General features: G+C 48.1%; 2 protein-coding genes across 2 annotated transcripts; one reads left to right on the top strand and one right to left on the bottom strand.

The window, feature by feature from the left end:
• Positions 1-621: 621 nt before the first annotated feature.
• On the top strand, positions 622-966 carry LOC308260680 (large ribosomal subunit protein eL34-like; the record flags this gene model as incomplete). Its single annotated transcript, XM_080692146.1, has 1 exon — positions 622-966. The coding sequence occupies one exon, from the start codon at positions 622-624 to the stop codon at positions 964-966; it is 345 nt and encodes a 114-aa protein (XP_080548272.1).
• A 1,488-nt stretch (positions 967-2,454) lies between these two features.
• Positions 2,455-8,795, bottom strand: GPX7 (glutathione peroxidase 7; the record flags this gene model as incomplete). Its single annotated transcript, XM_080690527.1, has 3 exons — positions 2,455-2,618; positions 3,705-3,966; positions 8,664-8,795. The coding sequence occupies 3 exons, from the start codon at positions 8,793-8,795 to the stop codon at positions 2,455-2,457; spliced, it is 558 nt and encodes a 185-aa protein (XP_080546653.1).
• Positions 8,796-11,579: the final 2,784 nt, after the last annotated feature.

Genomic DNA, 11,579 nt, shown 5'->3' with positions numbered 1-11,579 from the left:
ACCAACCCTATTTTATTTTTACTTTTGTAATAGTGTCCCACTAGGTTAATGAGAGTCTCACTACTTGCTGAGGCTGTCCTCAAACCTTGATCCTCCTGCCTCCCTCCCAAGTACCGAAATTATAGGTGTGTACCACCATGCCTGGCATGCCTAGCCCTATTTTATTTTTTATTTTAAAACAGGGTCTTACGAGGTGAAGCAGCCCTTGAACCTGTGATCTTTTTGTCTCAGCCTCCCAAGTACTAGGATTATAGTCATGCACCACCATGCTCAGTTGATCCATAATTTTTTTTTTTTTTGTGTGTGTGTGTGTGTGTGTGGTACTGGGGATGGAACCCAGGGGCATCCTTCCTCCAAGGTACACCCTCAGCCCTATTTTTTAGTATTTATTTTGAAACAGGGTCTTACTGAGTTGCAAAGGGCCTCACTAAGAAGCTGAGGCTGTCTGTGAACCCGGATCTTCCCGTCTCAACCTCCCAAATGCTGGGATTACAAGTGTGCGCCACCATGCCCAGCTTGATCCATAAATTTTTATTGGGCAATGATGACTGTATTGATTTTTTTTTAAAAAAAGGGGCTTTTTCCCCCCTCTTCCAAGCACAGCGTCTAGAGGCACCCAAAATGGTCCAGCATTTGACATATCATCATAGGCTTTCCTACAATACAGCCTCTAGCAAAAGTAGGCTGTCCCGAACCCCTGGCAACAGGATTGTTTACCTGTATACCAAGGTTGGGAAAGCTCCAAAATCTGCATGTGGCGTGTGCCCAGGCCAACTGTGCAGGGTTCGTGCTGTGAGACCTAAGGTTCTTATGAGATTGTCTAAGACAAAAAAGCATGTCAGCAGGGCCTGTGGTGGTTCCATGTGTGCTCAATGTGTCCGCGACAGGATCAAGCGTGCTTTCCTTATTGAGGAGCAGAAAATCATTGTGAAAGTGTTGAAGGCACAAGCAGAGTCTGAAAGCTAAATAAATGAATCTTCTTTGAGTAATAAAAAGTCAAAAAATAAAATAAAATAAGTCTGGGCATGGTGGTGAGCACACTTCTATAATCCCAGTTATTTGGAAAGCTGAAACAAGACAATTGCAGTTTTTCTTTTCTTTTCTTTTTTTTTTTTTTTTTTTTTTTTTGTGTTGTGTGTGGTACTGGGGGTGGAATCAGGGGCTTTTCTACTTCCAGGTTATACTCCCAGAGCTATTTTATACTTTATTTGGAAACAGGGTCTCACTAAGTTGCTGATAGCCTCACTAAATTGCTGAGGCTGGCTTTGAACCTGTGCGATCCTCCTGTCTTAGCCTCTCAAGCGCTGGGATTACAAGCGTGCGCCACCACGCCCAGCTTGGACAACTGCAGTTTTGAGAGCAGTCTCAGCAATATAGCAAGACCCTGTTTCAAAACAAAAAAATAAAAAGAGCAGAAACAGAATATCTCTGGGTTCAATTCCAGTAACCAAAAAAAAAAAAAAAAAAAGGTTTGTACCAAATTGCTGACAGAGATTTCCTTGACAGAGGTACAGTTTAGAAAACAAGAGAAAAGACTTGAATTTTTATGTCATTCTGTGGTATTTGGATTTCTTATAAGAAACTTGTAGTGTTTTTTTTTTTGTTTTGTTTTGTTTTGTTTTGTTTTTCATGGTACTGGGCTTCCTGGAAAGCCTTCTACCTCCAGGCTACACTCCCAGACCTATTTTTATATTTTTATTTGGAAACTGGGTCTCTTAAGCCAGCGAGGCTGGCTTCGAACCTGTGCGATCCTCCTGTCTCCGCCTCCCAAGCGTGGGGATTACAAGCGTGCGCCACCACGCCGGTGACATGTAGTTTTTTTGATTCCTGTGGTTTTGAAGCTGGAACCCAGAGCCTCATGCATGCTAAGGAAGTGCTCTACCACTGAACTACATCTCTGGCCTAGGAACTTGCATCTTTTATAATTAAAATGAAATACACAGAGGAAACAACAACAGCAAATAAATATTTGGCTTAGGTTTTCATTGCCTGGAAATTCATGTTGAGTAAAAGTTTTTATCAAAAAAGTCACAAGTTATTTTTTGGTTTATATGCAAAAGACGTTTATTGAATGTCTCCTATTTGGCTAGCTCTGCTAGCACTCTAGGCACGCACAGATGTTGGCTCCTACTCCTCACAACAGCCCCAAAGTAGGAATTGGCCCCATCTTACAGAGCCCTGAGTGGGAGGGGACTATTGCTTTTCACGTGTTTTCATTGGCTGGAGGTCCTTAGTAGCTGGTGATTACATCAAGAGCTCTCATTGGCCAGGAGTTCCTATTGGCTGCTCTATGATTCAAATAATCAAAAATACTAGAAGTTTTCCCCTATAAGAGACAGAGAAGAGGTGGAATACGAGTAAAGGAAATAGAGTCAGTCAATGGGTCTCTCTCTTTGCAGCACCTTTGAGTTTCCAGGTGGGCAGGGTGGGGGTGTGGGAGGAGAGGGAGTATGGTTATAAATCTTCTCGCTTCCTCAGGATGAGTTTCCTCACCAGCTCCGAGACCTGAGGCCTGATCTCCTCCACTGACACCGTCGGGTCCCAAGCCCCTACCACCTTGCCATCCGGGGCCACTAGGTACTTCCAGAAGTTCCACGTAGGCTCCTTCCCAGAAGTCTCTAGAGAAAAAGAAAGGGGGGGGGGACAAAGTATGCTTCTCCATCCTGGAATCCCACTGGCTAGCTGGGTAACCTGGGGCCCCTTTCCCTTCCCCACCCTCTCAGGTGCGGTGATGTTTTATTCCAGCATTAAGCTTTAAGTAAAGTGGCAGCAGGCGTGTGTGATCCACACCCCAGCCCTTGTGAATCAGAATCACTGACATTAAGACTCAGGCATTAGGATTTCCAGTGCTCTCTGGAGATTCAGTATGAGATCAAGGTTAGGAACCGTCACTGCTCTAGGATTCTGAGAAGTGCTTGCTAAAGCAGTATCAAAGTTTGCTTCATTAATGCCCTCAAACTACATTCTGTTCTCTAAATCTTCATGTTTCCCAAATGTTAGTCTCATGGGCTGGCTGTATCAGAACCACTGGAGAGTGGTAGTGGTGGGGGATGCTAAAATAGATTTCTGGGCCCTGCTTCAAAGTAGGCCTCAGCCTTATGCAACTTTAAGATTTCCCCAGGTACTTCTAAAGCAAGGCCAGATTTGATCAATACCTATGGGAACTGGGGAAAAAAACTAACAAAAACACAGGAAAAAAGCAAACATTAGAATTGACAGGAAGGGCGAAATGCAAATCTGTCTTGGGGGTGGACATTCTGTTTGTTAGCCTGGTGGAGGGGTGTGTGTGTGTGTGTGTGTGTGTGTGTGTGTGTGTGTGTGTCTGTTTGTCTGTCTGTGTTTTACTGGAAATTGGACCTAGGGGCATTCTACCTCTAAGTTAGACCCCCCAGCTCTATTTTACTTATTTGGAAATGGGGTCTCGCTAAGTTCCTGAGGTGAGGGACTCTCAGCACCTTAGCAAGACTCCAGCAACCTAGTGAGACCCTGTTTCCAAACAAAAAATAAAAAGAGGTAGAAAAATAAATAAAGAAAAAGTAAAATAAAAAAGAAAAGAAAGTGCTGGAATAAAATATCAACTCACCTGGGAGGGTCAGGATGGGAAGGGGGGCTCTGGTTACCTAGCTAGCCAGTGGCTTCTGCCACCAAGGGAGGCATCACCTCAGCCAGCTGAGGGAAGGTGAGGGAGAAGGGCTAGGACTCACCGGTCAGGTACTTGAAGGCAGGGTGGGCACCCGTGCCAGTGACTGCGATCTTGCTAAACATGGGGAAAGAGACACTGTAGGTGCGGCGAGCAAAGTTCTCAATCTCCCTGTTGCTGTCTGGCTCTTGTTGGCCAAACTGGTTGCAGGGGAAGGCCAGCACATTGAAGTGCTGGGGACCCAGGTCCCGCTGCAGCTGCTGCAGGGCTCGGTAGTGCTGGTCTGTGAAGCCGCACTCGCTGGCCACGTTCACCACCAGGGACACCTGCAGAGCAAAAAGAGAACAATTTCCAGGCGCATATACAACCCAGTGAAGAGGTGTGCCCTGTACGTGCCTTGACATGCTCACATGTGTGACTCCCCCATCAATGTTCCCTCACGCACAAGAGCACTCTCAGGCTCAGGGGTGGTAGAGTGCATGCCCAGTATGTGCAAAGCCCTGGTTTTGATCCCCAGCAATTAAAAAACAAAACAAAACAACAACAAAGCCCAAAACAAAACACCCTGTACATATGTAAATGTGACTCTCATATATACACGGGCGCATGCGCAGACACATAAAATCAAGTATGTAGGGGCAACAGACATGCGTGCACATACATGAACATTTGTGAACATAAGTGCACAATGCACATAAATGGGTATGTGTATGCCCTATGACACAAACATGCATTGGTAAATAGCATACATGCACGTTTACAAAGAGAGAGATATCAGGGTGGCATGCAGGGGCAGAAAGGTACACCTGAGTTCAATTTCCAGCGCAGTCAGCTAGCACTCATTGTTTCAATTAGCTGCCCCCATATGTTTCAGCCTCCGCTACAAGAGAGACCTACTGAGGGCAGGAGCTCCGTCCACTCCCTCCCAGGCACACGGAAGAGCCCCAGTGTCTGCTGAGTGAGTAAGTGTGCACAAATGTATGCATGGGCACATAGGTGGACACAGGTTTTCTGGGTGAAAGAAGCTCTAAGCCCCAAGGCAATCCCACTGTTGTCCCCTCCCTTCCAGCAAACAAATGTTTGTCCCTTCCCCTCCCTTCTTTCTCTGATCACTAGACTAATCCCTAATTTTATTAGTGGCTTGGGCAATACATTTAAAGCTGGCTAACAGAACTGGGTTATAATACTGGAATTGCAATTTTGGCACCAATGCTACATTTGTAGCTTTAAATATATATATGGGGTGTGTGTGTGTGTGTGTGTGTGTGTGTGTGTGTGTGTGTGTGTGATACTGGGGACTGAAGTCAGAAGCATTCTACCTTTAAGCTATGCCCCCAGCCCAATCTTTATTTCTTATTGGGAAACAGGGTCTTGCTAGGTCGACAAGAATCTCACTACTTGCTGAGATTGTCCTCAAACCTGCTATCCTCCTGTCTCAGCCTGCTATCCTCCTGTCTCAGCCTCCCAAGTGCAGTATATATATATATATATATATATATATATATATATATATATATATATATATATTTTTTTTTTATTTTTTTTTTTTTTTTTTTTGGTACTGGGGGTTGGAACCGAACCCAGGGGCATTCTACCTCTGGGCTACACCCCCAGCCCTATTTTTTATAATTTATTTGGAAACAGGGTCTCACTAATTTGCTGAGAGCCTCACTAAGTAGCTGAGGCTGGCTTCAAACCTATGTGATCCTCCTGTCTCAGTCTCCCAAGCGCTGGGATTATAAGTGCACACTACCACGCTCGGCCCAGTATATATATTTAAAGGATTGAAACCCCTACCCTGTGCCTGGGGAGCCCAGCTCTATTTCTCTAGCCTTTTTTTTTTTTTCCTGTTCTGGGAATCGAATCCAGGGCCTTGTTCATGTTGTCGAGTGCTCTGCCTCTGAGCTACATCCTCAGCTCCACTTTGACACTTTTTGAGAAGATTTGGGATTATACCAGCTGGCCCCATAAGGAAAGCTACTTCCCAAGGGCAGTTTGGAGCACTGGAGAGGCCCTGGCACAAATTGCTCAGGCTAGATAGGATTTCTCAACCTCAGCACTATTGATATAACCAATCAGATAATTCTGTGTAATGTAGGGCTGTCCTGTTCATTATACGATGCTTGGCAGTATCCCTGGCCTCATTAAATGCCACTTAGTTTTTTGTTGTTGTTGTTGTTGTTGTTGTTTTTTTGGTACTGGGAATGGAACCCAGAGGCATTCTACCTCTAAGCTATACCCCCAGCCCTATTTTATTTTTATTTTGAAACAGGGTCTCACTAGGTTGATGAGCATATCATTACTTGCTGAGGCTGGCTTTGAACCTGTGATCCTCCTGTCTCAACCTCCCAAGTACTGAAATTACATATAGGGGCACATACCATGGCTGGCTAAGTGCTACTCTTGACAATCAAAAATGTTTTACTACATTGTAAAATGTTCCCTTAGGGGGCAAAAGCATCCCCAGTTGAGAACCACCGAGCTGTAACTCCTCCACCCTGCTTCTAACAAGAGGCCAAGAGGAAGGACCCATCCCCTGAGGCCAAAGCTATTAAAACCCTAACCCTCCCCCATTTGCAGTCAGCACCTGCCATATTCTTCTTGGGGTGGTCAGAAACTGGGACTCTTAACTCTCATCCCAGTTAGGGTCTCCCACATTCTTTCCTGCAGGCTCCCTGAGTGGTAGGAGCATTAAAGTTTGCTTATTTTTAACCTTTCTCATGTGTGCCTGCCTACTCTATTTTTTTCTCTTTTCTTTTCTTTCTTTCTTTTTTATTTTTATTTTTATTTTTTGTGGTCCTGGAAATGGAACCCAGGGGTATTCTACCTCCAAGCTACACCCCCAGCCCTATTTTTTTTTTCTTTGCAGTACTGGGAATGGAACCCAAGGACTTTCTACTTCCGAGCTAGACCCTCAGCCCTATTTTTTTTATTCTTTATTTTGAAACAGGGTCTCACTGAGTTGCATAGGGCCTCATTAAGTAGTAGCTGAGGCTGGCCTTGAATCACGAGCCTCCAGTCTCAGCCTCTCAAATGCTGGGATTACAAGCGTGAGCCACCATGCCCGGCTGCCTACTCTTTTTGAAAGAGGGTAAATCTTGCTTCTAATTCCATTCCTGAAACCAAGAAGCTTAGAGACCAAAATGTAGGCAGACACACCCAAATACACATAGCTAATTTCCATATATGTGTATGTGTATATATATATATATATATATATATATACATATATATACATACATATATATGTGCACACATACAGGCTCAGATATGTACATGGTATCAAATAAACAAACCATTTGAACATACACACGTGTGCACACACACACACACACACACACACACACACTACACTCAGGCCTCTAGGTACATACGCCCAGAAAGGGAGCAAGCGCATTCCTAAGCAGTCGCTCATTTGCCCATACTCAACTCTGGTCTAACTGAGTGTACCCCAATCAGCCCGAGGGCATACATAAACCATGTTAGTCTCGCTCCTGGCTTCCACCAGAGCAGAACTCAGTGCAGGGCATGCGGTAGGAACCAATATATGTCTGCGGATGAATGAATGCTCATCTTGCCCAGGAGGCCGACCTAGACTGGGTTAACTCACAGCACCACTTACAGCTTCCCTGGACTGATTGTTCTCTGGTTTCCCTCTAAACTTAACAACTAACGGCACGGTCTCTTAGAGTTGGACTGCTGGGTTCCAATCCTAACTCTACCCCTTAGTAGCTGTGACTTTGTTCTATTTTTGGCTTAGTACGTATTACTATTGGGAATTACCTTGTTCCTCTCTCAGTTCCTTTGTTGTCTCTTTCCTCCCCATAGAAGCTCTGTTAGGGTGGAAACTTGTTTTATTCACCATTGTATCCTCAGGGCCTGGCCTAGTACCTAGTACTCATTAGGTGCCAAATACTCCACATAAAATAAAGGAGTAGCAGAGTAGTAGGTCTGGTTCTCAACCCCAGATTCTCTGTGCTTCCCTCTACAGGGGACATCTCTGTCCTTTGCCTTGAGTCCTGAATGAGGTTCCTGCTGAGATCCGCCCCACACAGCTACAGAGTTTACCAGTGCTCCACACCTCCATCTCACTTGAAACTCATAGCACCCGAGGGGCTGCTCAGGACAGGACTACTGGCTCCAGGACTCCCAGCATAACCCAGGACTCCAAGGTTTGTAGTCTTTTTTCATTAAAGACGGCCTTGCTCTCAGGAAAAGCACGTTGACAGCCATTTTTGTATGGTCCATCCAAAACTGGATGCTAGGCCCACTTGTCCACTAGAGTCCAGTCCCCCTATTCAACGCCAGAGTCCCCCAGTCCAACCCAAGGCCGACTTGGCGGGCTCTTCATGGCACACTGTAACACCTGGGCCTCTGGATGTCGCATCCACCGCCCCCTGGCGCTCCTGACCTCTTCAACCTCCTCAGCCTCCGGGTTTAATCCCCTTGCAATCCCTCCCTGCTTCTCTACCCTCTCACTGTTTGCATCTGCCACTGAACTTGGGACAGTTCTCTGTCGGGGATGCTCTTGGTCTTGCTAAACTCCCTTCCTGCTTCAGAGATTCCGTGCAGGCACGCGTCCTCTGGAGACCCCTCTGGGCCCAGCTTCCTCTAGTTCAGGAGGGCCTCTAGATCATCTCAGCCTGAGCTGCCCTGGAGGCGTTTGGCCCAGAGCAGGCAGGAGGGAGGGAGGGGCGGAGTTCTCCTCCCTACTCTGGCCTTCTCTGTTGTGTAGCAGTGAACAAAAGCCTTCCCCCTCTGGACCTCAGTGTTCTTCGGGTGATCCACGTAGGGATCCCGTGCATTTTAAATTATAACTTTCTCTGCACCGCACTCTCATCTCCGCCAGGTTCTATTGGGCTCAGTGTCTGCAGCTCCCCCTGCTCCCCAAGCGGAGCCCGGGGCGGGGGAGCCGAGCCGCCCTCGCCGGGCTCCCTCCCGCGGCCTCGGGCGGGTTGGGCGCCACGTCGCCGCTGGGCTGGCGGGCGCTGCGGTCCGGTCGGCCCGGAGGCCCCGCACTCACCGAGCCGCGGTACTTCTCCAGCGACACCAGCTTGCCCCGGATGTTGACCGCCTTGAAGTCGTAGAAGTCCTGCTGGCGCTGCGCGCAGGCCGCGGCGCACAGGAACAGCCAGGCCGCCGCCGCCGCCCCCATGATCCTGCCGAGGTGGCGGCCGGGCCGGGCGAGGGGGCCGGGCGGGGAGGCGCCCAGCACGCGGCCCTCCCCGGCTGGCGCTGGACGCAGGCTCCGACCTCAGTTTCCCCAGGGGCGCAGCGGAGCTCCGGCCCCGCCCGCCTGCGCCTCCCACCCGGAGCCGGGTTTCAGGAGATAGGATTCGCCTCTGAGGCTCCCTCCTACGCAGGGTGCAGCATCTTGGTAGGGAGAGAGCAAACTGAGCGCTGTGAGTTCGGATTGTGATTAGCGCCTTGGCTGTGGCCGGTCCCCCGGGCCTCAGTTTCTCCATCTGTTTAGTGGGGCTAGCCTCCCCTTCCTGATCCACCTAGTCCGTGTAGAATGGGGGAACTGCACTGTAATAGAAAGGTGGGCGAGCTGGGTGCCCGGCTCTAATCCCAAGAACTGGGATTAAAGACCAAGACGGAAGGATCGCAGGTTCTAGACCAGCCTCAGCAGTATAGCACGACCTGTTTCTAAACCAAAAAAAAAAAAAAAAAAAGGGACAGGGTATGTATCTTGGAGGTGGAATGCCCCTGAGTTCAGTCCCCAGTAGCACAATCAGTCAATCAATCAACAGAAAAGTGAAGCAGCAGACAGTGGCATGGTAGATACGCAAACCTTGGGAGAATGAAAGTGACAGCTCAGAGAAGACCGGGACTGGATTCCTAGGAGGCAGATAAGGGGTGGAGACGTGGGAGGTTTCAGAGAAAGCACTTTTGGGACCAACCCCTGTGGATGGGAGGGGAGAGGACCGGAGTGACTGAGGAAGAAGTGGGGAGCTCTGCACAGGCCAAGGGCAGTCTCTGCTGACCCAAAAGGGACTCAGACTGGTGGCCCAAGTCTTGAGTGACATGAGATCTGCACAGCTCATCACAGTGTTTCCCAGTCTCAGAGAACCACTGTGAGAAGCCAGGCATGTTTGTGCATGCTTGTAATCCTGACCCGAGTTTCTTACAGGTTCTCGTCTTACAGAGCCAAAGAATGAAATCTGCAGACACCAGAAAAGTGAAAGTAGGAAGTTTATTTATTTTATTTTTTTGTGGTACTGGGGATTGAACCAGGGGCATTCTACCTCTGAACTACACCCCCAGCCCTATTTTTTATTCTTTTTTTTTTTTTTTTTTTTTTTGCGGTACTCAGGGGCATTTGACCTCCGAGCTACACCCCCTGCCCTATTTTTTATTCTTTATTTGGAAACAGGGTCTCACTGAGTTGCAGAGGGCCTCGCTAAATAGCTGAGGCTGTCCAGGAGCTGCAATCCTCCAGTCTCAGTCTCCTGAATGCTGGGATTACAAGTGTGCACCCCCATGCCCGGCATTATTCTTTATTTTGAAACATGGTCTCAGTAAATTGCAGAGAGCCTCACTAAGTAGCTTAGTCTCCCCACAACCCTGCGATCCTCCTATCTCAGCCTCCCAAGTACTGAGATTACAAGCGTGCGCCCCCATGCTTGGCTAGGAAGTTTATTTTAAAGAGGCAAGCGAGCCGGGCGTGGTGGCGCACGCTTGTAATCCCAGCACTTGGGAGGCTGAGACAGGAGGATCGCACAGGTTCGAAGCCAGCCTCAGCTACTTAGTAAGGCTCTCAGCAACTTAGTGAGACCCTGTTTCCAAATAAAGTATAAAATAGGTCTGGGCATGTAGCCCAAGGGTAGAAAAGCCCCATGGGTTCCACCCCTAATACTACACACAAAATAAATAAATAAATAAATAAATAAATAAATAAATAAATAAAATAAAAAAGCAGCAAGCAAGAGGAGAGGCAGATCACCTTTGGGGGCCTTGGCAGACTCTACAGTCCAGCGGGGCCTTCTGGCACTGCCTGAGTATAGCCCAGGCCACACACCGTCTACTGCACACCACCATTCCCCAAAGTCCACTAGGTCTGCCAAAGAGAAGCAGGGGTAAGGTCCCACATGGGGGCGGGGTCCCGAGAGGGTGGCCAATTTTGGTACTGAACATATCTGTATGTTAGACGCCCCTTTGTATAGACATTGACCAGTGAGAAACATCCCTGCTTCCCGTCTTGTTTTTCTTGACTTACTTAATCTGTCATCTATGGCCTTTGGCTCCCTGAAGTCACAAGACTGTTCTGCATGTCTGCTCCCTGGTCTATATGTAGCAACAGCCCATGAGTGTAAGGTTGGGCACATAGATCTTTGGCTCCTGACATCTCGGCTCCCCTCCTCCACATGTAATTGTTCGTGTTCAGGTCCGATGAACAACACGGAACCACCTTCCTCCTGGGGGAGGGAGAGCTATATTTTGTTTTTCTTAACCCTTACCTTCTGGGAGACTCCTTCCCGCACTGCCTAGCCAATACCTAGTTCCTCAGTCACAGTACTTGGGAGGCTAAGACAGGAGGATCACGGGTACAAGGCCAGCCTCAGCAATGTAGCGAGACCTTGTTTCAAAATAAAAAATAGAGTAGGGTTAGAGGTGTGGCCCAGAGGTAGAATGCCTCTGGCTTCAATCCCCAGTGCCACGAAAAAAGAAAGAACAAAACCACTGTGGCACCGATGAAGGGCCAAGCACGGTGGGGCGCTGCCCCTGTGCTAATAATCTTCCGGGAACTCACAGGTGGGTGTCAGAGGAGCCAGGGAAACTGGAACGTTGAATGATGTGGGAAGGGCTGAGCACTCCTGCAGTTGCTCAACAAACATGTCCAGAGTGCCTGTTCTGTACATGTTTTACTCTAGGCACCTCTTATGCGGGGTGAACAAGACAGGCATGGTCCCTACCCAGGAAGAGATGGCCATCAAAT

This window comes from Muscardinus avellanarius (assembly GCF_963383645.1).
Source record: "Muscardinus avellanarius genome assembly, chromosome: 3".
NCBI lineage: Eukaryota > Metazoa > Chordata > Mammalia > Rodentia > Gliridae > Muscardinus > Muscardinus avellanarius.
The sequence above is the reverse complement of the archived record's forward strand: the minus strand, read 5'-3'. Positions and strand labels throughout refer to the sequence as shown.